At 36.6% G+C, this 26,855-nt stretch overlaps 1 protein-coding gene and 1 pseudogene across 1 annotated transcript in view; one reads left to right on the top strand and one right to left on the bottom strand.

The window, feature by feature from the left end:
- Positions 1 to 313: 313 nt before the first annotated feature.
- Positions 314 to 26,855, bottom strand: part of RAB3GAP1 (RAB3 GTPase activating protein catalytic subunit 1) — a 110,969-nt gene continuing 84,427 nt past the window's right edge. The window contains exons 15-24 of the mRNA XM_005899488.2: positions 26,562 to 26,734; positions 25,169 to 25,223; positions 23,950 to 24,321; positions 15,352 to 15,489; positions 11,306 to 11,533; positions 6,517 to 6,613; positions 6,317 to 6,420; positions 6,077 to 6,192; positions 4,519 to 4,621; positions 314 to 1,213 (exon numbers count right to left, since the gene is read on the bottom strand). Coding sequence (XP_005899550.1) covers positions 977 to 1,213; positions 4,519 to 4,621; positions 6,077 to 6,192; positions 6,317 to 6,420; positions 6,517 to 6,613; positions 11,306 to 11,533; positions 15,352 to 15,489; positions 23,950 to 24,321; positions 25,169 to 25,223; positions 26,562 to 26,734 — 1,623 coding nt within the window. The 3' untranslated portion in view covers positions 314 to 976. The remainder of the gene's footprint in view (positions 1,214 to 4,518; positions 4,622 to 6,076; positions 6,193 to 6,316; positions 6,421 to 6,516; positions 6,614 to 11,305; positions 11,534 to 15,351; positions 15,490 to 23,949; positions 24,322 to 25,168; positions 25,224 to 26,561; positions 26,735 to 26,855) is intronic.
- Positions 21,402 to 22,212, top strand: LOC102277972 (ATP synthase subunit d, mitochondrial-like; annotated as a pseudogene).

Below are 26,855 nucleotides of genomic sequence, written 5' to 3'. Positions count from 1 at the left end.
TACAGTATCCATCCAGTAACTACAAAAAAAGGAACGCATGCTGTACAGCAAGAAAGAGAACAACAACCCTCGTGGTGGTATCTTACAGGGCTTGTTGTCGTTGTTCAGTCGCTAAGTCGTGTCCAACTCTTTTGCGACGCCAAGGACTGCAGCCCACCAAGCAAGAATATTTGAGTAGGTTGCCATTTCCTTCTCCAGGGGACCTTCCTGACCCAGGGACTGAAACCGCATGTCCTGCCTTGGCAAGCGGATTCTTTACCACTGAGCCACCACAGAAGCCCACTGAAGGCAAAACAAGTCAGAGAAACAAACCTTACTAATTTGCAGTGACATTTAATATATACTTTTCTTTTTAATCAGAAGGAATACATTTAAGTCCCAGTTACATGGAAAAACACAGACTAGGTGAAATTTCAGGCTTTCTCCTAGAATATTCAAAATGCTCATCAAAACTTAATTAGTGCAATAAAGATTGCCACCAGGTGACTGAATAAACAGAATGTCATTTAGGATTCTAAAAACACAGATTCTGGGAGTAGAAGCTACTACCAAAATATCTGGAAATCTGGGTTAACAGATACTCCACTCCATTTTGCATACTTGATACTAATAAACATAAGTGGTTATAGAGACTATGAATGCAGGGCAACAGCCTATGGGATAGTCACAGAGAAGAAATGAATGCAATCCTGAGGGAGTGAGTACAGAGAACTGCTGCTGTCTCCTCCCTGTTCCCCATCCCCAACAAGGGCAATCTCTTTGGAGCAGAAATCTTTCAAGAGCTGAAGCCCATTCCTCTGCCCCCACCAAGATCCTACGGAACCCATCAGAAAGTCTCTCAGATGCTGGTATGACTCAATCACTGAACAGGACAGGTCCTCTTCACAGCCTCTCAGCTTCTGACTGACGCAGCTTCCTTCCCACAGAAGGGGTCAGCACTGTCTCCGAAGCCACAAGTGAAGGGACTCAAGAAGAGCTAGAAGAAGGAGGTATCTGATGAAAAGGCACCTGCAAGTCTGAAATCCTCTTTGGTGAGAACACTGTACATGCGCTGAGGCAGAGCCCGGGAGTAGGGAGCAGGGCGGGGAACGGCTGTGCGCAAAATGAGTTCCCGGCCCGCGGGGGGAGGGAAGTCTGCCGCCAAGTTCTGCCTCTTCTCTTCTGGGGGGCCCATCCTCTTCAGTTCCTCCTCCGCTGGAGTCATGGTTGCAGCCTTGAAGAGAATCACATGCTAAATTCAAGAGCGAGTTGAATGCTAAACTTAGATCATTCTGAAGGACAGATGAATAAGCATGATAAATACGAAAAAATGTTCTACATTACTCAGTAATGCTATTGATTATGTTATGATTGCTCAAAAATCACAACACAGAAAATGCAAGAAGCTTGAAACACTACGTGAGCAGCCAGAAATTACAAATAAATTGGTGACAGAGACAGAGGATAATGACAGCCAAGCAATCTGCTGTGGAAAGTGAGGGCCATATTCAGACATCTGATGAAGAGGGGAAATGGAGCTGTTCTGGTTTCTATACAAATCTTCTAGCAACGACCGAAGTCCAAGTCTGCTGTCCTCAGTCCAGTAAGGAACTGCTGCTCTCCAGAGTCTGGAAAGATGATATTTATCGATTCTTTCCATTCTTTTCACTTGTCAAATTAAAAGTGGGAACACTGGTTTGTTTGCCAGATGATTAATGTGATGCAGAAGTGAGAGAGATCCATGAAATGTAGCAGTGGCCACAAAAGAGAAGTTCTCAACATTAAAGGCATCTATTTTTTCATTAAAATTGCATAAAACATATATTCAACAAGAGCTTTTATTTTAACTCTGATCACTATATTTCTTTCACGATACCATTAATTTCAGGAAAAAAGTTGTTTTGGCAATGGAAATATGAAATGTAAGAAAGAAAGGTATGCCAAACCCAGACTGTTGAAGAGGAGGTTGGTTAGTCTTAATGACCTTATGAAGTTAGAGAAATGGGAAGGAACAAGAAACAAGAAACTACAAGGGACAAAGGCTATTTTGTTACCTCATCAGAAGACTCAGTCAGCTTGAGGAAGGGTGAGAAAAGAAACAGTGATGAAAGGGAAACAAGCAAGATGGTTTAAAAAGAGCTAGACAAGAGATTTCAAGATTATTTCAGAGACAGCATGCACTACGTTAAGGAACATGGTCCTATCAAAAAGAATATCAAGACAAAAAACACACCACATACAACACACCTAGCCATCCAGCTGAGCAGACAAATCCCACCACTCATGCATCTGATGGCTCAACAGGCAACGTACAGAATGTCACTTAATGAGGAAATGTTCAGCAAAAACCTAGCTCTTTCACAAGATTAAAAATACTAAAACAAAGTACTCATGGCTTGAAAATAGATAACCCAATGAATTTAAGATTAGATGTCTGACTTAATTTAGCACAACCAAAGCAAAATCCAATCAGTGATTTGTTTGCAGAATTCTATTTAAATATGGATATAACAATGATAAATGTAATCATGATGAAAGTTTATTAAAATTTAATATTAAGGAAAAGTTTGAAATATGTAAAATTATGGTATAAAAAATTTTCAGTAAAATTTTCTAACTTTAAAAATGTTAAAATCTTGATTTAATAGAATTGATATAAAGTATTAGTTAATTATGAAAAATTACATGAGTAAACTTGAATTGTTTCCATTAATTACCCAGATATTTAAGAGCTGAGTTTAAAAATAGACCAACCAGGTGCTTGTTATATGGATTACAGTCTGTTGAATCTGTAAAAAACATTCACTACAAGGTCTGAAAGCTTGAAATATTTGAAAATTACATAACGTGGGATAAATGTACAATTTCAGTATCCATTAAAGGAGATTAGCTATACAATGAGCCCAGTGAAAAGATGATATAGTCCTATATTTACCCATGAGAAAAATAATCACATTAGATGGAAAATAAGAACAAATAATATAATCCTATATTGTAAAATTTACATACATTTGAATATACTAGATGTTAAATGTTGACAGTGATCATCAGTGGGTAGTGAGATTAATGTGATTAATTTTTTTAGGGTCATTAATTTTTCTTTATAATTCTCTGTACTATCCAAATTTTTACAACAGTAAGAGTTTGCTTACAATCTTGGGGGAAAAGATTATCTCCATATTGGGGAAAATAATTTTGCTTAACTATTTAGAACAATGAGAGTGTTCTACTCTTAGCATTAAAAATCTAAATACTTTAGATTTTTAAATCTTAACAAACAAGTTTTAAACATTAAGAAAAGAATTTCTGCAGTATGAGGAAAATTCATATTGGTGTTAATAAGGAAATATATTTGTGAGGCTCTGGCTAGTAAACTGGCAAAGATATTACAGGATGTGAAAACAAACCTGATTCTTGTTTCATGCCAGAGTCAGAAACATAATAAATCGAAGTAAGTATCTATTGTTTTCTAGAACTTTATAAGGAAATACTTGGTTTTTAACTTGAAATCCTTAAATTTAGTTTGCCATCCCATAAATAATCTCAGGTTTCAGTTCTTGCTAAAAATTCAGATGAACATATCTGGTTATGATTTTGAATATAGTAACTAGATACATTCCAGACTGACTCAAAGGAGGTTATGAAGTTTCTTTTTCACGGATAAACCCATGAAAATCCTTTTCCCTATTTGACTGTGAAAAATTACACTTCCAAAACTGGGCCATCCTAAGTGTCATGACAGTACTGCAGAAGGGGCACCCTATATTTACTATGCTTCAAAATACTTTTATCAGAGTCTTTAAGAAGTCCTAATGTGAGACTCATGTGCAAAAAGCCAGCACCTCTTAACCAGTAAACAACCAGTAAACATTTGTACACAAAGAGTCAACATAGAGTATAACTAATACCAACCTCATAAAAAATTCAAATCTTAGTGGTTTAGAATGTCAGAAGGTACCATATAATTTTTAAACATTTCCTTTCATCAATAAAGGTAATGACAGAAAAGTTTTCAAATTGGGCTTTTTTTTCTATGCTGAAGACTGTTTCCACTGTCCTAAAAATCTGAATCTTGCTCTTCTTTCTGAGGAAAACTTTGAAGTTATATCTTTTCACTGTTATAAAAATAGTTAAGATTTGCAATTTCACAAGCCAAGTTGTGAATCCACTTGCAGTACATGGAGTTTAAAACCAGTAAAACTAAACTCTATTCTAATTTGACAGCAGTAAACATTTTTTCCACACCACTGCACTGGTCATTGCTACCCAAGTCTCTATCGGATTCTTTAACAAGGAATTTCAGACCATTCTAACTTCTGAAACTTAGGTACAAATTTCAGAAATAAACTTATCATTTTATTTAAATGTGTAAAAGAGCAGATGGATTTCAAAGACTAAGAAGTCACTGTTAAGAGTCATTATTTCTTCAATGTTTGAACCCAGTGCCTTTAGCAGCTTCATGTGTGGGAATCAAAACAGTACCTTACTGAGCAGAGGCCTGGAGAGAGCATGACACAGTCAAGAAGGAATCTCACATACCCTCTGAGCATTCACAAACAGCTTGTGAATGATCCTGCCAGCGTGTCCTCGGCCTGCACCAACGACTAACACCTCGGGTTGCTCCAGAAGGCAACTCACAAACCTGGGAGAAAGAGGGAAGGAAAGGATGGGAAAGGAGCTTCAGTTCACACTGGGTCAGTCCTCCCTGACTCATTTTGGGGACAAACTCAAAATCATACTGGTGAGCCCTACATCAAGGCTGGAGTGAAAATTTAACAGGATAGATCAACATTTGGAATTAAAATCAGCTCAAATGACAAGCTTCATGCCTTTCAACTCTTTTTATAAATTTTTTCAAAAAGCCCATCTCTGTCAAAGTGTGAGATGAAACAGTCTATTTCTTTCAGACTAGAAGCTTAGACAATGTTATACTAAGGAAGATTTTTTTAATGTTTTTAACAACAAAAACCACATTTAATTTAGACAGCAAAGCAATGATCCTTGTTTTTCATTTTTGTTCTTTTAAGAGGTGTGTGTGTGTGTGTGTATGTGTGCATGCACTTAAAATATGTTTTGCTGGGCACAGTCTCAATTGTAAACTGTGCCATTATGTACTGGAAGCATTCATCTTCCAAGTATACCACAGACAACGTATGGTGGAACTAAGAGAGTCGAAGACATAGAGCCACCAAGCTCGCACCACCTGCTCGCTAACTCGAACTACTATTTTAGAAACTTCCTTTGATTAGAGTATATTCTCCTCATTTAAAAGGAAGGAATATTCAAGAGCAAAGAAGGCTGGGAGAAAATTTCACCCAACAAAAGACATAATATTCAAACAAGAACTTGTTAAAAGCTGTAGCAAATGCCTTGTCATATAATATTAATTATTTAACATCAATAACGTTATTTCTCTTGGAAAGGCTGATGAAAATTTTAGTTATAACAAATTCAACCCACTGAAGTAGCTAATCTGGAAACACTTTCTCATCTATTAAAACAACATCATCCTTTCAAGTATCTCGGGCAAAAATGGACAGAGGCTGTGTGCTGACAGCCCCCCTTTGAAATGGTCCAAATCTCAGAAGGAGGAAAAGACTGACTCCATCATTTGCCTCATCCTGGAAAGGCCATCTGGTCACTCTTTCAAAACATATTCACAAGGGACAGAGGATATGCACATTTGCTATCACAACTCTTGTTTAGAACTGGTAAGTAGAATGTTGAGCAGAAACAGTTTCAGAACACGTCTGCCTATAGTTAACAACAGTGAGAGTGGGAAGCAAAGTTTCCAGTAACAAGAGTGAATATGAACAGCCAGTTCCTCCAGAGGCAACTGCTCCAAGAGCAAACAAGGACATTCCTAGAAGACTCGGAAGACTTCATTCTTAAAGTGGGAGGAATGGAAACAAGTGACAAGTACTCACAAATACAAGAGAGGTCAATCCTATAATAAACAAACATTTCTGTCTCTAACCAATGCTTGTTACAAATAATATGGGAGCACTACAAAGGAACCTCAACACTGAAAATTTTCTAAAGAAAATGGTGGCTTTTCCTACGGGAGACAAAGATGAGTTAGTCAGATAGCAATTACCTTTCAAGATCTTCCTTTTCCTCTTCTTGTTCACATTTCTCAGTTCCAAACTTGGCTTTCAGTGAGCGGGCTCTGGCAATTATAGCTTCTACATTAGTAATTTGATGGATGATTTCCTAACAGTGCAAAAGAGGAGAAGCATACATTGGAAAAAGGCAAAAGAAAGCAAAGCATTTTAAAAATGTATTTTTTAAAAAATTACTGCCAACTGGGAAGAACATTTGACAAGATCAGACTTACTTCCAATTTCTTGTCTTCCGGATTGGGGAAGTGCAAAACTTTACTGGAATGGGATATTATCTGCTTTATAATCTTCTTCACTGAAGAAATGTTTTCTAGACTTTCTGTTTTTAAAAAGATCAAAGCCACCACTGGAAAGTTAGGCAAAGTCTACCTTCATTTTGGAAATGAACTAATGATTAATCAAATAAGACATTTACCTTCTTCCTTTACCTTGAGTACAGCTGCATGGATTACACAGGGTAACAGGTGCCGAGCAAGGTCTGCCGGCTTCTGGACTGCCAGATAGTGCAGTACCTGAAGGAGACACAAAGTCAGATAAATGACCAAGACAGCTGCCAAAGAAGACAGCAGCCATTTACAGAAGATCTCTCTCCCCTGAATTCATACCTGTAACAAGAGTAGAGAAGAGCTCTCTTCTCTTTGTACCTATCCTACTCCTTCAGGTAAGTAGCTGCTACTCCCAAAGGTAAGAATAATGTTACTGGAAAGAGCTAAGAACTTCAGTCCTTAATAATGGTGAATACTCTCATAATGTTTTTTTCTTGATACAGAGAACACTAAAACCAACCGCAAATTATACCACCTTGAGATAACAACTGTTAATGGTGGAGCATTTTCACTGCAGGATTTTTCAAGATTTTGAATATACATCATATATTTGCATGTGTATTAAGTCGCTTCAGTCATGGCTGACTCTGTGTGACCCTGTGGACTGTAGCCCAGCAGGCTCCTCTGTCCATGGGATTCTCCAGGCAAGAATACTGGAGAGGGTTTCCATGCCCTCCTCCAGGGGATCTTCCCACAGGGATAGAACCCATGTCTCTTATGTCTCCTGCATCAGCTGGTTTTTTTTTTTTTTTACCACTAGTGCCACCTAAGTAAACTAATATCATGTAAAATACTGTTTTGTAACCTGCTTTCCTCACTTAGGATTTCTAAACATTGCTAGCAATGTTCCTCTAAATATTTTGTTTTGTTTTATTGTTTTCTCCAAAATGAAGATTTATTATTTTTCTGATTAAAAAGACGCACAGGAAGGCATGTGTAGCACATGGTCCCTACCTTTAAGCTCTTTATTCAACAGCAGTAAAGACAAAAGAAGTATAGTATCATTGTGACTGAAAAATGCTCACAGATCTCAAAGTAAACAATCAAAGAAGTATAATGCAGAAGTTCTCTAGAAATCCTACATCCTAAGGAACAACACAGTTTTGTGTTTATCTTCTCAGGCTTATTTCTATGCCTACTTAAACACAAAGATACACATGTGTATGCGATTTCTTAACAAAAGCTCATAATACACACAATTTCAAAACTTGCTCTGGTCATTTAATGACTTATGATTTAGAATTATTTGTCTTGGGACTTCCCTGATGGTTCAGTGGTTAGGAATCTGTCTGCCATTGGAGGGCACACAGGTTCTATCTCTGGTCCAGGAAGATCTCACATGACGCAGAGCAACTAAGCCCATGCTCCACAACTACTGAAGCCTGCATGCCTAGAGCCTGTGCTCCGCGACAAGAGAAGCCCTCACGCAACTGGAGAGTAGCCCTCACACTCCACAACTAGAGAACGCACAATGAAGCAAGGAAGACTGAGCACAGACATAAATAAATAAATAATATTAAAAAAAATTTATTTGCCTAGAAGGGCTTCATGTTTTGAAATATTTTTAAAATTAAAAAATGTTTTTTACACATAGCAGAGTATTTTGTATACAGAAAACACAAACACTTGTTTACATACCCATCAGCTTAAGAAACAGAAGATACTGGGACTTTCCAAGTGCTCCTCGTGCTCGCCTTGATCAAGACTCCCTCGCTCATGTACTCCACCACTCAAGTAACTACTAGTCATTCCTTTTTCTTCATAGCTATCTCACATATGTACATAGACCTAAACAATGTGCTGTTTAGTTTTGCCTGGTTTTAATCTTCGTATAAACAGATTGTTTCTAGTTATGCCCCTCAGTGACCTGTTTTTCATTCAGCATTGTTTCTGAGATGCATAGATATTAATACATGGTATATATAACTTGATATATTAAAATGCACCCCTCCATTTTTTTGCTATTAAAATAATATTTCTCTCATATTATTTCATAAGTTTGTGGCATACATGTAGAGGAATTTCTTCAGGGTATCTATCTAAAAACAAACAATGCCAAATTATTATTTTTCAAATACTGAAATCATATTCCAAATTGTTTTACTAAGTATTTAAACAGATTTTCATTCTTATATAGAGTAATAAGAGTTCCCACTATTGAACATTTTTGTTAACACTATTACAAATGTTGTTTTCCTTAACTTACAGAAAAACAAATTTCCAAGAATAGAAAATATTTGTACATCCTTTGTCTGCACTCATCTCCTTTTACCTCATCTCTCTCTTTTTTTTTTTATCACATGCAACTCTCCTCCTCTGTAGGTCCATACAATATATACATATAAACATTGTTTTTCTAAATAATTTGAGATCAAGTTCCATACAGGATATCCCTCTATCTCCAAATACCTGTATTTCCTAAAATTAAGAATGTAATTAACATTGATCAGATACTTTTAATCTAACCCATTATCCTTAATTTTAATGCAGCAATCAGAGTACTGGTGTTATTTCCATCATGAAACCCACTGATGTTTTCTTTGCACCCTAACATACTGTTTTGGTGAATGTTCCATGTGCATTTGAAAAGGAAGGACCGTTTTTATTATCAAGATATAGTATTTGCAATGTATCTAAAAGATCAACCTTATTGATGATCTTGTTTAGTTTTGTCTACTTGACTGTCTTGTACACTGGGAGTGTGTTAAAGTACTCTGCTACTAGTGTGTTTTGATCTATTTCTCCTCGCATCTCCCATGATTTCTGTTTTATACAAATGATCACATTAGCCAGTGCATAAACATTGACAACTGTATATTCTCATTGTGAAATATCACTTTTAGACTGTAAAGCATCCTTATGTATCTCTTGTAATGCTTTTCTGCTTTGATTCTGTTTTATTTGGCATCTGGATGATAACCCCTGCGTTCTTAATGTTTCCTGGTAAATCTCTGTCCACTGTTTATTTTGTAGTCTTTTTGAGTCACAGAATACCTTGTTTACAGCACAGACATGGGTTTTATAAGACTATCTTACTTTGCAATTACTCTGTATGCAGTATGATCTTTATAATGTGTATTACTCTATTTGGTGTGTGTTCTTTGCTTGTGAATAATTTTTCCATTGTACTTAGGAAGGTTCATATTTTCATTCTTGTGATATTACCTTTTTCTGCTGCCCTTAATTCCTTTATATCTTTATTTTATGAACTTTGTATCTTTATATCTTTCCTTTATAAAATTATGGTCTGATAATTCTAAATAGTATCCTTTGATTACACCTCTTATCTATGTAACAGTCAATGACTGCATTCTACTTTCCTCTTCCTCTTTTTCCATCCCAACTTTTTTAGATGCATTCTATTTTGCCCTAATATACAATTTTTACATATTCTTCTTCTACCCATGACCCCATCTAGTTTTAGTTTTAGCTCTAAAATTAAAGAAATGAAATGCTCACCGTTAGCCCTTTGCCAGTTTCCCTAGTCATCCTCTTGGTTAAATTTATTCTTCTCTACTATGCTGTTCAATAAGGCAGCCACCTGCTACAGAGAGCCATTTAAAAATTCAGTTCCTATGCTACTACTCACATTTCAAGAGCTCATCACAGCCATGTGTAGCCAGGGGCTACAATTTGCACAGCGAAGCTATGACCATTCTAAACACTGCAGAAAGTTCTACTGGACAGGTCAGCTATAGAGGATTTCTCAGGAAGGGCCTATGTATACAGTTATATGTGCGAAACCATGGAGAAAACATTTTTTTATAGCCTTGATTACTTGGACATCTTGGTGGAATGTAAAATATTTAATTTGTATTTTTTGCTTTTATTTCTTGAAAACTCTGCCCCACACTGCTGTGCTACTGAAAAATCTGACAACTGTCTAATTCTCTTGCCCTTGTAAATTATTTTCATGTTTTGCCTGCAAGGTCTGAGAATTTTTTTTTTTTTTTTAAATATTTAAGGTCTAGTAGTACTACAGTACTACTGTAAAATTTGGAGTTCACTACACCTAATCAATTTTCCCCTGTACCCAATGAGCATTTTTAATATGTAAATTCAGATTTTATTTCATTTTCAGAAAGTTTTCTTAGATTACAATTTTAAGTGTTTAGTTCTGTTCCAGTGTTTTGATTTTTCTGCTTCAAGGACTCTGATAAAATGAGTGTTATTTCTACTTTTCCTATCTTTCAGTTTTACTACTTTCTCTCTAATCCCTTTTACTCCTTTATCTCATTTTCTTTCTCTTGGTTATTTTAATGCTCTTCCTCAATGCCTTTTATTAAATATAAATATGAACCTATTCTTCTGTGGGTACTATGTAATTTAGTCTTTATTTTTGATATGGTTTTTTTTTTCTTCTACTTCTATCCTAAGTTAAATTAGCAGTAGTTTCATTTCTTTGTGGGGTTTTTGGATTCATGTGGCTCTTGAATAATAATAATCCTAAATGATTATACCATAATTTATTAAACAATGCTCTATTTTTTGAAACTTTGGTTGTATCTATTTTTTCACTAAAAAACTTCTCGAACATCACTGTTGCACATTGATCTTTATATATTTCTCTCATTACTTCCTTAATACATTTTTTTTGGTAGTAGAATTCCTAGGTCAGAGGACATGATCATTTTTAAGGCTTTGACATATGCTGATGGTCCAAGAATGAGCATTTTACGTAAAATATGCAGGTCTTATTCTTTGGTCTATTTGTAACCAGTTCTAAACCCTTAAATGTGAATATTAGATATATAAAAGGCTCATAACATTTCAAACCTTTGTTTCTCAAGTATGTTCAAAGTTCTCGTATCTTGTCATAGTTTTTTAAATATTAGAATAATAATTAGCAGTCACATTAGATACCCAAACCTCAGTTACCTTTTCTGCTTCCCGTGTGTCATCAAAGAGTCTCCTCTGCCTTCGAGCAGGAATTGGCTTAGCTGTTTCCCAGGCCTCTACCCACATATTGCTTGGAATCTTCATTCGGGCACTCAGTTCTCCTTTCAGAACCATGTTGCCCTTTTCATCAACCACTTCCTCTTCAATATAATCCCGAGGTGAGTACCACCTCACAAAATCTTCCAGAAAACAACCTGGATTAGCTGCCTAAAGTAGACAAAAAATTCAGCAGAATCAAAAATCAACAGTTACTGATAAACATGTTTTCAAAACCGTTCTTTCATTTTCATAAAAAGACTAATCTTCACAAAATCTAGTACGTGACTTGAGTTTGGATGTCACCATTAAATCACATCAGATATTAAAGCACCAAAGTACTTTGTTTTTCCTGCCTCCATTTTATAGAAAAAGAAAACATTTTCATTTGATGAATTTGGAAATAAAAATCTGATGTAAAGTGAAAATAAATCTCAGACTGTAAGTTATATAAGTTAGTTTAAAATTATAGTGTAATAACTACTCAATACTTAGAAAAGCATCAATAAGCTCAAGTCAAGTAAATTAAATAATACACAACATGATCAGAATAATAACTCAATGATGGAAAACTTTTGCTTTTTTCCCTCAGTAAGTCAATACTGGTACTGCAATAAACATCAGCTAACCTCGAAAATGTTCTATTCAGCCATCAAATTCTTGTGCCTTATATAACAAATTACCATCACATAAACTGCTTTTGTGCTATTAAGGAATTGGAATTCAAGTTACTGTTTTTCAGGCTTCTGAAACCAAACTAATTAAAGCTTTATTTAGTGGATAACTCTATAGAATTAACAATGATGCATGCCAAAAATTTTTTAAGTAATTCTACATCCAAGCCTGAATAAGAGAGGTTTCACAGTGTGAGTAATAAGACATGGAGGTCTTTTTACAAGTGTCCAGTAATGTACCGTTGTCGTCGTTGTTGTTTAGTCGTGTTTGACTCTTTGTGACCCCATGGACTGTGCAGCCCATTAGGCTCCTCTATCCATGGGATTTCCCAAGCAAGAATACTGGAGTGGGTTACCATTTCCTTCTCCAGGGGATCTTCCTCATCCAGGGATCGAACCCATGTCTCCTGCATTGCAGGCAGATTCTTTACCACTGAGCCTCAAGGGAAGCCCAGTAATGTATTAATAGAGTACTAAGGGCAGGCATGGAGAAGGCAATGGCAACCCACTCCAGTACTCTTGCCTGGAAAATCCCACGGATGGAGGAGCCTGGTAGGCTGAAGTCCATGGGGTCGCTAAGAGTCGGACACGACTGAGTGACTTCACTTTCACTTTTCACTTTCATGCATTAGAGGAGGAAATGGCAACCCACTCCAGTGTTCTTGCCTGGAGAATCCCAGGGACGGAGGGATTATCATGGGCAGATGGTGGGCTGCTGTCTATGGGGTCGCACAGAGTCGGACATGACTGAAGCGACTTAGCAGCAGCATCAGCAAGGACAGGCATATATGTCATTCCTTTAGTACTCAAAGGGTACACACATTAAATACATTCCTTTCTGGTTATAATTCTCTACCACAACATATTCATCCTGCTATGAATAGTATATTTAATTGCCTGAAATAGCTACGTAGGCATTACTAAAAAGTGCTAAGCAGAAAGTCATTTTCTTTCTTTTTAAATTTCTTTTTTTTTAAATTAACCTCAGACAAAAATGAAAACCAACATGATAGGAATGGTTAGTCTTAAATTTGAAGAACAAAAATGCCAGTTTCTCCTTATTGAGCTTACTGGCTATCAGTATACTCATGCCCACCAATTTAGGAAGCCCTCACAGGGATGAGGAATCAGAGGAGGGTTCCTAACTGACAGTCAACCACATCAGCTTCTAAGAGCTATGGCATCATGGCAACAAAAAATGGCTGTGAAATGTAATGGGTCAAGATTACTGCATGATTCAGAATTCATGTATAAGACTGGATATTAACCAGGCAACACCACACCCACATGAATGCATCTCAGGAAAATAGAGAGACAGGCCTTGAGTGAAGAGAGTGAACCTAAGCCTTGAGTGAAGACAGTGAACCTAAAAAAGAAATAAATACTGAACTCTTATACTACAGAATATATTAAAGGAAGAGATTTCACACTAGAATTCTTCTGTCTGGCTGTCCTTATACCAGACAGTACACAGCGCCAGCAAGAGAGGTTCAACATTCACTTCAGCTACGGCTTATCTTCTTTCTACTCTTACAGGTATCTACTCCAAGGGCATGCTCTAGAATAGGCCCTGTCCTTCTGGAATTGTGCCGTGTTAAGCACCTCAGGTACATATCAGCATTTATCCACAGCTCTGGGAAAGTCCCATGGCCCCAGTACATCCCTATACAAAAAGGGAAAGGGAACCATACCTATTTTAGAGTGACTACGTATTTCCTTAAATATGTTATCTGACTCCCACATAGGGGCAGGCAGATATTTAAGTTGGTTATTTGACATACAATCTATTTTCTGGTTAAAACACTGTAAAAGACTTGTACATTACCCAGGTTAGTCCAAAAGAGTCTAATGAACCACAGTTTTATTGAAGTACAATGTTAAAGGAATTATACAGCACCTTACCATGCGAGGCAGATATGTTTCTATGGGAAAAAGCATTTACAGTTCCAATTGGGAATTCCTCTTGCACATGCTTCTACAGGACACTTTAGTAGGATAGGGACAGATGATCATGAAGGCAGGTAACGGTTGGGTTAAAAAACAGCTGCGATGGAGCCAGTTCTTCCTACTGTGCACAACCCTAAGCCAATTCCCTTCTCTACTTTTTTGACTTAACACAGGCCCTGACAGTCAACTGGCTTCTCTTTATCCACTGTACCAACTATCTGTTTGAAAACAACACAGCTCTTTCTTGTCTCACAGCAAAATGCAGAGATTTTCTGTATCTTTCTAATCTCTAAGGAAAACTTGCAATGCTCAAGAGGTTTACTAAAGATTTCTTCTCTTAGGAATGATGGGGTAAACAAAAAAATGGAATAAAAAAAACAGGGAATAAAAAAGCTCCCTTTTACTGTCACTTAACTTTGTTAGCAGGCAAGATCCAAGTGGCATAGGTTTTCATGGAGTGTTTACATTCAAATACCAAACTCAGGCTGGCCTACATAGCACAAAAGCAGCACTAAGAGAGGCTACGGAATGAAGAGATGGAGGCCATCGCAGGTACCAGTAGGTTAAGGAGGAAGTCTGAGCATGAAAGACAGCTCAGAAAATCAATAGCAGGAAAGGGAAACCCTATGGCCCACTGAACTACCCACTGTTTTCTTTTTAATGTATGTGGGTGTACCTCTGCTTTCAAGAGTAAGTAATTCAACAAGACTCTTTTTATCCCTGGGTTTAAGTGTCACCACTCTCTGAATCCTGTGTGTCCTAGATACAGGCCTGTATCTAAAGCCTAAAATATTCTTCTCCATGTAGCAAATGCCTACGTACCCTAAAAGGTGACTCTTCTAAGAAACTTTCCATGATTCCCACTCAGTAGAGTCAGTCACCTTTTGACCTTGATTTCCTAAGAGAACTCATCACTTAATAATTATTTACATATCCCCTCCCACAACCTCAACAGACTATAATTGAGGATAACCATTATACTTAATTACCTAATCACAGTGCCAGTCACAAAGTAGGCAATCAAAGGTTTGTTGAACGAACCAGCCTATGTTAAATCTGAAGGGGTTCCTAAAAGCCTTGTATTAAATCGACTGACACAACGGAAGAAGACAGCCCAATACACATAAAGAAACGATTCAATTCTCAACTTTCAACTATTATTCAAAGATTGTTCTTTTTTAAATTCAAGAAGCAAGCTTGACTGTGACCTTTAGGGGATGGAGGCAGGGTGTTATAACTACTAATGAAATCAAAACATTTAACGAAAAAAAGACATTCAGGCCTTCACACCACTTTACAGAGTGACTTTCACAGCTTCATCCCAGAATAGCTCAAAACAGACTCCCGAGCTCTGACAGTGTGACCCACCTTAAAAGACTCCATATCTGAGAGCAGACATGCACTTTGCATGCGCGCTCGGAGGTGAGCCCCTTCTGCCGATGTACCCAATTTAGCTAGAACCTCCGACTGCTCTTCGAGCAGATCTTCTGTCATAGGTGCTGGTTCCTGCAGAGCACAAAAGGACAAAGCTCATGAATAGCTTTTTTTTTTAGAGAAAGCAGAACTATAAAAATAGAACAAAGACAACAACTGTTTCAGCTCTAGCAGTCACAAGATATGTATTTAAAAGAATTCAAAGAAATTCTCAAGTTTTTTGGAACCTACACAAAAAAGTAATGAGTTAATAAGAATAAACATGACTTTCAGTGCTCCCCTCCCCAAAAGATAAGATCATCATGTTTCCTCTTGAGAGGAACTGGATGCACTGAACATTTTCCTCCCTACTAATGATATCTTAAAGGAAATCAACCCTGAATATTCTTTGGAAGGACTAATGCTGAAGCTCCAATAATTTGGTCACCTGATGTGAAGAGCTGACTCAATGGAAAAGACCCTGATGCTGGGCAAGACTGAGGGCAGGAGGAGAAGGAGGTGATAGAGGATGAGATGGTTGGATGGCATCATAGACTCAACAGACATGAGTTTGAGCAAACTCCAGGAGATAGTGAAGGACAGGGAAGCCTGGCATGCTGCAGTTTATGGGACTGCAAAGAGTTGAACATGACTGAGTGACTGATTACCAACAATGATAAAGAAATAAAGTCTTAAATATTTTTATGAATGTCATTATTACTTGCAACTAGACTTTTATTATAACTAGTGAAAGAAGAAAATTGATACATGTATGAAAATAAAGGTAAATGAACTGAATGCCAAGTAAAAGCCCCTAAATAACTATGTTTTATGTTGGAAGAGTTGCATTGAGTTTAGGTTCCAAATACATTGAAATTATCAGTTCCCACAAGAAGTTGGTTGTTTTTTATTTTGGGAATCAGAAACACTCCATATTTTAATGGCAACCCCAAATGTAACAGCAGCTAAGGCAACTCTAAAGGAAGAAACAACTGTAGAATCATTAAGAAAGTGATAGAAACATTTCAAAACTGCTCAGAGGGGTTGAGGAAAGTTTTCTAAGAACAGATTCCATTCAATTTTATATTTGAAATATGAAGAACTTAACAAGTCAGAGACTAACTAAACAAATTTTGCCTGCTTTGTTGTTAAAACCAGAAAACCATGAACTCTTTCATTCTTAGATAATAGGATAAGACCCAGCAGAAGTAAGTGTCTTGTCAATAAATAGATTCCTTCTAGATTTCAGGAGCTTACTATAAAGCAAGTTTTTTCTCAGTCTCATACTACTGACATTTTAGACTGGATAATTCTCTGTTGTGGAGCCTCTTCTACACATTGTAGGATGTTTAGCAGCGTATCTCTGCTCCTGCCTATTGCAGTAGTACCTCTACCGCCTGTGTTACCTTTCCACCTCATGACAATCAGAAGTGCTTCCAGACCTTGCCAAATACCCCTGGGAGCCCAAACATAGTTCCCAGTTGAGAACCTCTGCCACAGAGATAAGTAATTTTCACAGATATCTTTCAGAAATAAAGTAGAAGAAATGTAAAGGTATAGCATTCAAAACACAGCAACAAACAGAAGACAGTAAATTTTTTTCTTGTGAAATTAACTTTTTCCCTTGTTATCATCCTCTTTTTTTTTTATTTTTAAACTTTACAAAATTTTATTAGTTTTGCCAAATATCGAAATGAATGTGCCACAGGTATACATGTGTTCCCCATCCTCATTTTTGAAACAACCCTTCAGGGGCACTTTCAAACACTGTTGGGAGAGAATATAAATCTTCCCGGACAACAATCTGGCCACCAATACATGGCAAGCATTTATGATCATGCCCTCTGACCCAATAATTCCACTTCTAAAAATATCACTGTAGCATCATTTATAACAGCATGAAAATTCAAAGAATCTGAATGTACAATATAACAGGGAAATGGGTAGATACAGGTAAAAAGGGCAAGGAAGTACTTTAACAGTGATTACCTCTGGATTATGGAATTGTGAGTTTTTGTTTTGTCTCTACAACAAACATACATCACTTTTAAGGTCACTGATACTTGGGGGTGAGTAATAACTGGTAAGGCAGCATGACAGAGTGGTTAAGAGCTTGGGCTCTAGAAGCAACATGCCTGTATTTGAATCCCAGATCTGTTACCTTGAGCAATTACCCCAGTTTTATGTGATCCACTGCTGTAAAGAACAAATTCGAGCACAAACTCAATAAACGTTTGCAATTATAGACAAAATACTTAGGTTGTATCATAAGCTTTTTACTCTACTTTCCCTATGATATCAAAATTCCTCAAATTCAAAAGTTACATGAATCTCCAATGAAGCAATATACTTAAGAGCAGACTCCCTCATTATTTCCATGAAAAGATTTTCATTGTCATTTTGCCCCCTCCCAAAGGAAAGGAAGAGACTGAAAGAGGTACTGACTACCCCTCGCACCTGGGAACTCAGATAAAATGTAAGTGAAAAACATGATCAAGAGGAATACATATGATATTATACATGTTTCAATGCCATTCTACCAAATCATCCCACCCTGGCCCTGGCACACTGACTGGGATGACCCAGAGGGATGGTATGGGGAGGGAGGTGGGAGGGGGGTTCAGGATGGGGAACACGTGTATACCCGTGGCGGATTCATGTTGATGGATGGTAAAACCAATACAATATTGTAAAGTAATTAGCCTCCAATTAAAATAAATTTATATTAAATAAAAAATAAATTAAAAAAAAGAGGAATATAAGTGGCAAGTAGCATAAAGACTATACTTCTTCCTTTATTTTTTAAGACTTATTTTTTTCTGGCTGTGCTGGGTCTCTATTGCTGCACGTGGGCTTTCTCTAGTTACAGTGAGCGGCAGTTACTCTCAGTTGCAATGCCCTGGCTTCTCATTGCAGTGGCCTCAGCAGTTGCAGCTTGCCACTCTAGAGCCAGGGCTCAATACTTGTGGCCACATGGGCTTTGTTGCCACGTGGCATGTGGGATCCTAACTGGGCCAGGCACCAATCTGGTGTCCCTTGCATTGCAAGGTGGATTCTTAACCACCAGGGAAGCCCAGGACTATAATTCTTACATGTACCACATCTGAATATACCCAAAGCTTTCTCATGTACATGATCTCATCACTGAGAAGTGAACTGGACATTTAACATGTAGTGAAACAGTGTGGAGACAGTGTCTTGCCCAATGTCATAAAAGTAGCAAACTAAAGAGATCTAGGATATCTATCTGATGCTGACTTTGAGCGCTATTAGTTTGGTTCTAATCCACTACTTAAGAACTCCTGCTTCAAAAGATTCTCCACAACATACATGAATCTCAAAATAATTATGCTGAAAGACTTCCCACATACAAAAAAGTTACTGTAATTATATAAAATTTATATAAAATTCTAGAAAATGAAAACTAATGTATTTTTTGAGAGATAAACAAGGCTCAGAAAAGAATATAACTTGTACTAGCATTTCTAGTAATAATTGGTGGTGCCAGGCTATAAATCTAGTTCTGCTAGATTCCAAAACCTCAGTCTGTGCCACAAGACCTCAATGTCAACTGCATGCACCCTAACAAAATTAGAAAAAATAAGTACTTGGTTTCCAGTATTAGAATATTTCTGTCCTAATACTAAATGTTAGTGATGAAATATCTAAAACATAATTTACTTTTAAAACAAATAAAGAAGCAAAAAGATTAGGCCTGTCAAACAAAATTAATGTCGTAACTAACAGCCACCTCACAAAGAAACAATATGAACGAGGAAATAAAGTTAACAGAATCCATGTTTCAAATTATCAAACAAACATCCCCAATATCCCACTGCATAATTATTACAAGTGATCAACCCATTTCAGAATACGAAAACTAGTCACAAAAGCTTTTAAGTAAATCCTTGCATCCTGGGAAGCAATACTAGCCTCTTATGTCTTATATAAGAAAAAGTTCTCAGAAAATAATAGCTAAAAATGGAATGGTTATTTTGAATTAAACATGGTATCATTTACTTATCATACACTATTTCATTTAAAACTCAATGATTTTATGATTATTTCAATATGCAGGACAAACATTTGATAAAATACAACACGTGTTTATGATACAAACTCTCAGAAACTAGGAATAGGAATCTCCTTCATAAAATAAATGATACATACATCACATACACTCAAAGACTGTCACATGATTTCATTCTGAAATTAAAAAGAGGATGTCCATTATTCAACACTGTACCTGACGTCCTAGCCAGTGCAATAAGACATGAAAGACAATCAAAAAGTGCCCAGTTCAGAAAACCATAATTCACATTGTCTAGATTAACAGACAACACGATTGTGTATATAGAAAACTCTAAATAATCCACAAACTACTAGAAATAAGTGAATGTAATAAGATCGCTAGATTCAAAGTCTATATACAGCAATCAACTATTGCTATATATCAGGGAAAAAATTAAAAATTAAATTTAAAAACACCATTTACCTTATTTGAGAAATCAAAAACACTGTGACATAAACCTAATAAAAATATACAAAAACCTCTATATTAAAAACAAAAAACAGGGACTTCCCTGGTGGGCCCAGTGGTTAAGAATCTGCCTGGCAACGCAGGGGACACAGGTTCGATCCCTGGTCAGGAAACTAAGATCCCACATGCTGCAGAGCAGCTAAGTCTGTCTGACAACTACTGAGCCCACACACTGAAGTCTGCATGCTACAACCAAAGAGCCCACAAGCTGCAACCAGAGAGTCCATGTGCCACAATGAAAGATCCTGCATGAAGCCATGAAGATCTGCGTATCACAACAAAGACGACACAGTCAAATAAACCTTTTTAAAAATAACAACTAAAAAACACTGATAAGGGAAAGCAAAGGAAACATTAAATAAAATGAAAGACATTTCGTGATTATGAGACTCAATATTGTTAATATGTCAATTCTCTCCAATTCAATGCAATGCTAAATCTGATAAATTAAAATCTCAACAGGATAATTTTGTATGTGGAAATGGATAGTTTCCCAAATTTACATAAAAATGAAAAGAATAGCCAAGATAATCTTGAAGAACAAAGTCAGAAAAGTTATACTATAAGACAGAAAGATTTTTATAAAGCTACAGTAATAACAACAGTACATTACTGACACAAGGATAAACAAAGGGACTAACAGAACAGTCCAGAAATAAACCAACACACATACAGTCACATGATTTATGACAAAAACATCACTGCCACTCTATGGAAAAAGGTAGGTCTTTTTAATAATGGTGTTGGAGAACAACTATACATCCTTACAGAAAAAGAGAATCTTAACCTCTTCCTCACACCAAGCACAGTCAATCTAAGATGGATCACAAGCATAAATATGATGGGCAAACCTATAAACCTTCCAGAAGGAAACACCAGAGTATCTCCAGGACCTCAGGGTAGTTAATTTCTTAATGGGACACAAAAGCAGTATCTACATTAGAAAAACATTGGTAGATCAGACTTTATTAAAATTAAGAATATCTATTCAACAAAAAGCATCATTAAGAAAGTGAATAAGCAATGCACAGACTAGGAGAAACTGTTACATATATATATATATACACACATACACACACACATATACACATATAATTAAGGACTCAGATTGAAAATATGTGAAGAATTCTTTTAAAACAATAAGAAAAAAGACAACTAACTTTGAAAAATAGGTAAAGGTCTTGAACAGGCACTTCACCAGGAAAACATCCAAATGGGCAATAAATATATGAAAATGTATTCAGTATTATTATTCATCAGAGAAATGAAAACATGAGATAGTACCAAACCACCACCAGAAAGGCAAAAATTAAAATGACTGAAATTATGAAGAGTACTGAGAAGGGAGTGGACATATGTATACCTATGGCTGATTCATGCTGATATATGGCAGAAACTAACACAATATTGTGAAACAATTATCCTCCAATTAGTGGGCCACCTGGGGCTGGTGAAGGTTCTTAAGATGGCTGGATGGAAACTTGCTCTAAAAGCCACTGACTAGATAGCTTTTGGGGAGATCATCCCCCAAAACCAGAAGGCCGTGGCTAACTCCTTGAAGTCCTGGAATAAGACCCTCACTTTCAGGTTGGCTACTCTGCCTGAGAAGCCACCTGCCATCGACTGGGCTTACTACAAGGCAAACGTGGCAAAAGCTAGCTTGGTGAATGACTTTGAGAAGAAGTTTAATGCCCTAAAGGTTCTGCTGTGCTTAGTTGCTCAGTCCAGCTCTTTGCAACCCCACGGATTGTAGCCTGCCAGACTCCTCTGTCCATGGGGATTCTCCAGGCAAGAATACTGGAGTTGCCATGCCCTCCTCCAGGGGAGCTTCCCAACCCAGGGATAGAACTCAGGTCTCCAGCATTGCACATGGACTCTTTACCCACTGAGCTCCCAGGGAAGCCCAAGAATACTGGAGTGGGTAGCCGATCCCTTCTCCAGGGGATCTTCCTGACTCAGGAATCGAACCAGGGTCTCTTGCATTGCAGGCAGATTCTTTACCAGCTGAGATACCAAGGAAGTCCAAAGGTTCCTATATCAGAGGATTAATACACTGCCCAGGTGGATGCTGAAGAAAAGAAGATGTGAAAAGCTGTGCTGAGGTTTTGTCTCTCCCAAAGACCAGGATTTAGGACTATGAGAAAGAGTTGGAGAAGATGAGGAACATAAATCCATTTGATCAGCTGACCACTAAGGACTTGAATGAAGTCTCTCCAGAAACCAAATTAGACAAGAAGTACTCCTACTGGCCTCACAAGTCAATTGAGAATTTATAAACTTGAGTCTGGGAGAAAGCTCTGGCCCTTGAATTATAAACCGTGTACATTAAAAATAATAATATAGGGAAGTTATATAACATAGTACATATAGATAGATAATGGCTATAATACTGGAGAGCACAAAATACTCATGTTCATCTTCAAAAGAAAGTTCTATTGATCATTGCTATTCTAGGATGATGAGAATTTTCTGTATCTTGATATGAGTAGTAGTTAAATGGGTATCTAAATATGAAAAAACTCAAACTAATCACTTGAAGTTCGTGCACTTTAGTTATAATTTATAATTCAATAGGTAAGTACATAGACATGTTTTTAAAATAACTAGGAGAAAACATATACAATGTATATAACAGATTATTTATATTTAAAATATAAAGGAATCATATAAATCAATAAGAATAGAACATCAACCTAAAGGAAAAATGGAATGCAACTTATAGGCTGGAAACATACTAAGAAGACGCTAAGGTTCATCAAAATCAGAGAAATACAATCTAGAACATTGAGATACCACTTCTGCCCATCATACTGGCAAAAGCTTTTATGACTGGTAATATCAGTTTTTTATAAAAAATTAAATAAAATATGAATACAAGTAACATGAGCTCAAGAAGTGTACTATATAATTTTGCTACTAAAATCCTATAGTCCCAAGACAGTGGCTAACATATACTAGGTACTCAACACATATTTATGGAAGGAAGGAAGTGTGAAAACAAAGTTGGGGAGATAGTGGTATTCCCTTATTCCTATACTCATCAATGATGGGGTATAAAGTAGGTACAGCCCTTTTGAAGAGGAATTTTATATCTTATATATTTGTTTATATGGAAATTCCATTTCTCCCTTGGAGAAACACTCATATGTGAAACAGATAATACTGAAAAACAAGAATTTATACTGTAGCATGATAATAGCAATAAGCTTCAAATAACATATTATGCATTAAGAGAGGAAGAATAAAACTATGGCTCTTCCATCCTGTGGAATATTATACAGCAATTAAAGAGATGAAGTAGACCTGTATGTAATGACATGAAGAGATCTTCAAGCTTTTAGGTTAAAAAGCTACATATCAATACACAGATTTTTAAAAATCCACAAAACTGTGTATCATATGCATACGTATACATACATCAATGCATAGAAATAGGTATAGAAAACTATAATCCAAAGCAATAATAATGGTTATTTATACAGATAAGATCTGGAATTAATGGGTGGTGACTTTCACTTTTTCTAGATTGAGATTTTCACAATAAAATATACTCACTTATTACCTATGCAAAAAAAACCCCCAAAAATCCAAAAACCATTGCTCTTCCTTAGGTCTTGAGCTATTGCTATTCCACTCCCTAAGGGTATAAAATGTGTTCAAACTATATATTGAACAGATAAGAACTAATTACACAAATCAAGCGTTTTCACTTTTGTTCTTCCCACCAATATTTTTGGATTTTGTTTTTTTTAAACACCTGAAGAACTAACAGGTCACTGTATACATGATGAAGTACTATCTACTGAAACTTCAAAACATTTCTTAGTTGCACAAATAGTAGACCTAAAAACTCCAATAGTTTATTTAGATTTCAAATCTATAGATCTTTAGACACAGACTGTTTAAAGAAGTGCCTTTATCCGAAGTAATCATCTCCTACTAGGATAAAGTTATATAAACAACAATAACAACAACAACAACAACACAACTTAAAGAACCAGTCCCCGTCCCACCTGGGTCACTGGAATGTAGAGAGGTTCTCCATTATGTAGCAGTGTGAGTTTCCCATGCTGATGGAGTCGTCCTTCTGGCTTTAAACTTGCCATTTCCTTAGGTCCTCCTTTCTTGCCACTCTCTTGTCCATTTCCCTTAAGTTCTTCAGTATCACTTAGGCATTCAAAAAACTCTTCCTCGCTGTCACTCCAAGAATCCCATGATTTTCCCACCTCTCCTTTGTCCTTATCTGTCTCTCTCAAATTATCTGGCCCCAGCTGATCTCCAGATTTTCCAGCATCCCCTGAATACGTATTAGTCACATTATCTGAAGGACTTGTCTTTCTCCCCTCATCACGTGCCTTCTTTCTTTCAATACAACAATTTAACATCTTAAGAAAAGAGAAACAAAATTATTTATTATTTTATTATTATATTTATTATTATATATGAATTGTTAGTTAGACATGCATGGGTACCAGCCATATCCTGGACAGAGTTATTCTTCCTTCCCCATCCTGGACACTGGTGATCAGAATATACCCAGAGACCCTTGCTTTTGTGGTCAAGGATCCCTAAGTTACCAGCCTTATTAGGCGAAAGCTAGACAAAAACTGCCAGCACAAGGGCACCAAGACCTAAAAGGTGACTCCAAGTAATAACCCAGGGCTCATTACACTGTGTTTGTAATAAACCAGCATTGCAGTTTTTGCCCGCCCTCTGTGGGTTTTGCTTGGGTGCTTATGGGTAAGCACCTGTGCACAAGGATACAAGTTATATAAGCTAAAGCTGTCAATCAACTTGTCAAATAACACAAGACACAGGAAGAGAATTTCCACCACTCTTAAAAACCAACCCTACCCCCACTTCAGGGCGGTTTCTGGTTTCTAGACTACCCATTCTCATCCTTTCATGACAGCTTATTTTCTCTTTGCTTAACAAAACTGCTGCTGCTTAAAACTGCTCTATATCTCTCGAATGAATTTTTTCCTTTGCAAGGACAAGGACTGAGGAAATTGCTGTTCCACCAGTGACAGTTACAGTAAAAATTTATCCACTGCCTGAGTATTTTATTTTCAGTCTCCACCCTTTCCCTGGACCTTGGTGTGAATGACAGTGACTTAAGTAACCTACAGCAGCACAATGAAAACAGCCTATAATCTATTATTATATTTAATGTCAGAATAACTTGACCTAACCACTGTCACAAATTATATACTGCCACTGGGAAATTTTTACCTGTAGCTTCTGATGCAGTAAACAGCATCTCAGATCTGGAGGTCCACTTGCTAATCTATCAAGTAAAGTAATAGAAAAAAGCTTATCAGTAGAATTGCTTCAGATATGCGTATTTTTATACTACCATATATTTAAATCACATAGATAAGAAAGCAAAACTAGACTTCTACAGATTAGGCAACTTAGATGGAGCAAATAAAATTAAAAGATCAAAATTTATTTTATTCTCCTAGTCCATAATTTACCAACAGCAAGTACAAGAGACAAAATGCAACAGCAAAGTAGTGATAGCTCTCAAGCTAACAGAAACTTAAAAAATGTAAAGCCTTGAAATCCACCCTAGGAAGTAGCTAGCATGCAGTTTTTCAAACACTACAAAGGAAGTTATACTATTTATTCAGTTCTCAATCATTATGGTAGATTCTCAATATAAAATCCATTGATCTCCACCTCTCTTTTGCTGAAGGGAGCCTGGATTTCCTCTAATCTAAATGAGGTGGTTCCCAATAATTAGCCAAGAGAGAATCCAGTTAAGTAGAGGCTGGCAAATGACTTAGGAGTAAACATTTTTGGATCAGTTACCATTTTGTATTACCAATATCATGATTCTCCTCCCTTAGTTTGAGTAGGATGGGCAAATGAACAGTAACCTATACAGTATCAATATATATGCTAAACCCTTTAAATGAAATGTCAACATAAGCTATATAAAAAATTTATAGGTAATATTTAACACCCAAACTTCTGAACTCTATAAAGATGTTTTCCCTCCAACTAAACTACTGTTAACATTTTGTTATATTTCTTTTTCATTATTTTTCTATACATATATATTCTTTATATTTTCTAATATTCTCTATCAGCATAGTTGAAAGCACTGTATACATAACACTATAGTCTACTTTACCACAAATACTGCGATCATCTTCTATGTTAACAGGGATTCTTGGGAAAAAACTCTCCATTATAGAAATACATGATGATTTATTTAACCACTCTTTATTGAAAAAGACCCTGATGCTAGGAAAGATCTAAGGCTGGAGGAGAAGGGGACAACAGAGGATGAGATGGTCAGATGGCATCACCGACCCAATGGACATGAGTTTGAGTAGACTCCGGGAGTTGGTGATGGACAGGGAAGCCTGGCGTGCTGCAGTTCATGGGGTCACAAAGAGTCAGAGACGACTGAGCGACTGAACTAAATTAATGTCTGATAATTAGATTAACTTTTTCTTCCTATTATAGTGAACACCAATGAACAGAAATCATATCTTAAGTTTCTTACCATTTTCTTGGGGCAGATTTCCTACAAGAGGAGAATTAATGAGTCAGAAGTCAAATTTTGTGAACAAATAAAAATACTATCTCTACAATCGGGAATTGAAATTATTACCCTGGAATCAGAAAGTTGTTTTCCCATCTGAAACGCATTTCAAGAACAAATTCCTGCCAGAGATGTGCCACTCCTTTCAGTCCTCCATGGTAGAAATTGATCATACAAAGACACAAAGCCAACTTGTATGTTAAACTATCAGACGGTGCAGATTTGAACTGATTGTAGAGATTCTAAATTTAACAAAATAGAAACAAAAAAAACTTGTTACCAATATATTTACATGTATAATCAGAAACTGTGTAGGCAGAGATTTTAATACCTGAAATTAATCTATCCTAACAGCCAGGCTTT

The sequence above is a fragment of the Bos mutus genome, chromosome 2 (assembly GCF_027580195.1).
Source record: "Bos mutus isolate GX-2022 chromosome 2, NWIPB_WYAK_1.1, whole genome shotgun sequence".
NCBI classification, from domain to species: domain Eukaryota; kingdom Metazoa; phylum Chordata; class Mammalia; order Artiodactyla; family Bovidae; genus Bos; species Bos mutus.
The sequence above is the reverse complement of the archived record's forward strand: the minus strand, read 5'-3'. Positions and strand labels throughout refer to the sequence as shown.